Source organism: Ceratina calcarata, unplaced genomic scaffold, assembly GCF_001652005.2.
Source record: "Ceratina calcarata isolate Rehan_Ccalc_2016 unplaced genomic scaffold, ASM165200v1 scaffold349.2, whole genome shotgun sequence".
NCBI lineage: Eukaryota > Metazoa > Arthropoda > Insecta > Hymenoptera > Apidae > Ceratina > Ceratina calcarata.
Window position 1 is genome coordinate 20,870 of NW_017157822.1, and position 2,111 is coordinate 22,980.

Below are 2,111 nucleotides of genomic sequence, written 5' to 3' on the forward strand. Positions count from 1 at the left end.
ACGTGACATGTTACAACTGATGATACGTAACGTGACAAAGTATCGAGAGTAAATCTGGTGCAGAAGAGGGGGTGGTTGGGAGACAGAGAGACAGAGAGAGAGAGAGAGAGAGAAAGAGAGAGAACTGCGAGTGGTATTTATATGTAGGTACGTATATGTATATATGTATAGAAACAGGCACAGATAGTGACACTGCAGACATCGAGCTCGTACGCGAACATATCATTGGTAACACAAAAACAATACATTACTTGGACGACAGTCGTTGTTCGTATACATATATGTGTAAGCGTGTATGATACACAGATCATACGTATACAGTAGGTAGGAGACAAGAGTCGTCGATAGGAGGATAGCCACGTATTTTCCACTACGTTCAGCAGTAAATCAAGCAAAACAATCAACGCGACGGTTAGCGACAATCGGTTGTTTACAAGAGGGTAGATAGAAACACCGCAGCTTGACGTATAATCGTATGTATAGATACAGTATAGATAGTACAGACATGGTATTCGTGATATGAAGAAACAGATCTCGCAAAAGAGCAGCTACGCAAAACGAAAGTAGGGATTGAATAGAAAAAAAAAAAAGAAAAAAAAAAGGAAAATAATAATTAGTAACGACCATTGAGCGTCACGGACAACACCGTGATTGATCCACGTGCTTAAGTTCGATTAATTGTTTCGCCTTAGAAAAACGTCGTTTCGTTCAAACTGCACAATGTATGTAAATATCGATAAAATCGTTAAACGAGTCGCCACGTTATCGACCACTGCTTTACATATAGTCCGGCTTTCTATGGAGAAAGTTTAATCGACTCTTAAGCAGACGAACGTGTTTACTGGTGAAACAAATCATTGGTAACACATTTAAACAGCGATGCTTGTTTCGAGATATATCTCTTATAAAAAACCACCTGTGTGTATCGATGTTAATTACGTTACGTAGAACGATCGTGGGTGCCTTCTTGGAACTGGTCTCTAACTGGAAACGCGAATCACGAGTGACGCGATCGTTTTAAAATACGATTGGTCGACTCACTCTGTTTTATTTGGTTTGCATTTCTTTAAGCGATACGGGGGAAGGGGGGAGGGGGGAGGAATTTCGTTCATGTTCCAGTGCCAATATTCTCGATTGCACGGGTTACGCATGAGAAAAAGGGACGTGTGGCTTCTATGGAAGATTCGATGGATTCTTTAATAATGATAATGGAACGAATCTTTTATCGACAAACGATGAACGAGCCTCAGATTTTTATGCAGTTGTAAAAAATTAAGCTTCGAAGTCTGTCAATATTCGATTTAAAAATGAATATTAAAAATGTTTTTCACGTTGAATGATTTTCGAATTGCATAAAAAGTCTTCGGTTGGATAATGAAAACGGGAGAGGAATCAGAAGACTGATCGTCGGTCTGGTCTGAATTAAAAAGGCGTTAAATCTCGCGAACATGAGTCGTCCGTCATTGACTGAGGTACAAACGCGAATCGAACGGTCTCGCGTTTCTTACCTCGCTTTCCGCTCTCTTTTTCTCGAGCTCCTTCTGCTTGGCATGTTCCTCGGCGATGCGTGCCTCGATCGCTGCCAGGGACTCCCGCGTGAACGGACGGAACAAACTTCTTTCTTCTGATATAGCGTCAGGATCTTCGGACATTGTCTAAGCTGCACACAGCTGAGCCACCTTCCTGCGCACGATAATTATTATCCTCGTATCTCGGTTATCAGGCTGCAAGGACGTCGCGAAATCAACACTTTCCCGCCAAACGTGTTAATCGAACATCTGCATTGGCAAGCTCTCTGTAGACTGACAATCATTGGGAACACCGCGTCACGGTCAATCGTTATCGAGTTTAGATATACATGTAGCTTCTTCCGGGATAAATGCGTATTAAATTACGAAATGTTTATTTCGCGAAATGTATAACTCGGTGAAGGTTGAGCTATGGAAAATATTCATCGATTCCAATGTTCTTAATTCGATTATCCCTTCCAAAAGGTGGGCATTTTTTAAATAAAATAAACAAATTAAATTCTTAGACGTCGAGCATTTTTTCAATAAAATTCTTAGACGTTTGGCATTTTTTCAATAAAATTCTTAAATGTTGGACATTCT

General features: G+C 40.5%; 1 protein-coding gene across 3 annotated transcripts in view; it reads right to left on the bottom strand.

The window, feature by feature from the left end:
- The window catches only part of LOC108625155 (sodium channel protein para-like), a 36,274-nt gene that overhangs the window by 14,230 nt on the left and 19,933 nt on the right, over nucleotides 1-2,111 (bottom strand). For all 3 annotated transcript variants that reach the window (XM_026813654.1, XM_018024927.2, XM_018024928.2), the window contains exon 4: nucleotides 1,509-1,683. In XM_026813654.1, the coding sequence (XP_026669455.1) occupies nucleotides 1,509-1,652 (144 nt within the window). In that variant the 5' untranslated portion in view covers nucleotides 1,653-1,683. The remainder of the gene's footprint in view (nucleotides 1-1,508; nucleotides 1,684-2,111) is intronic.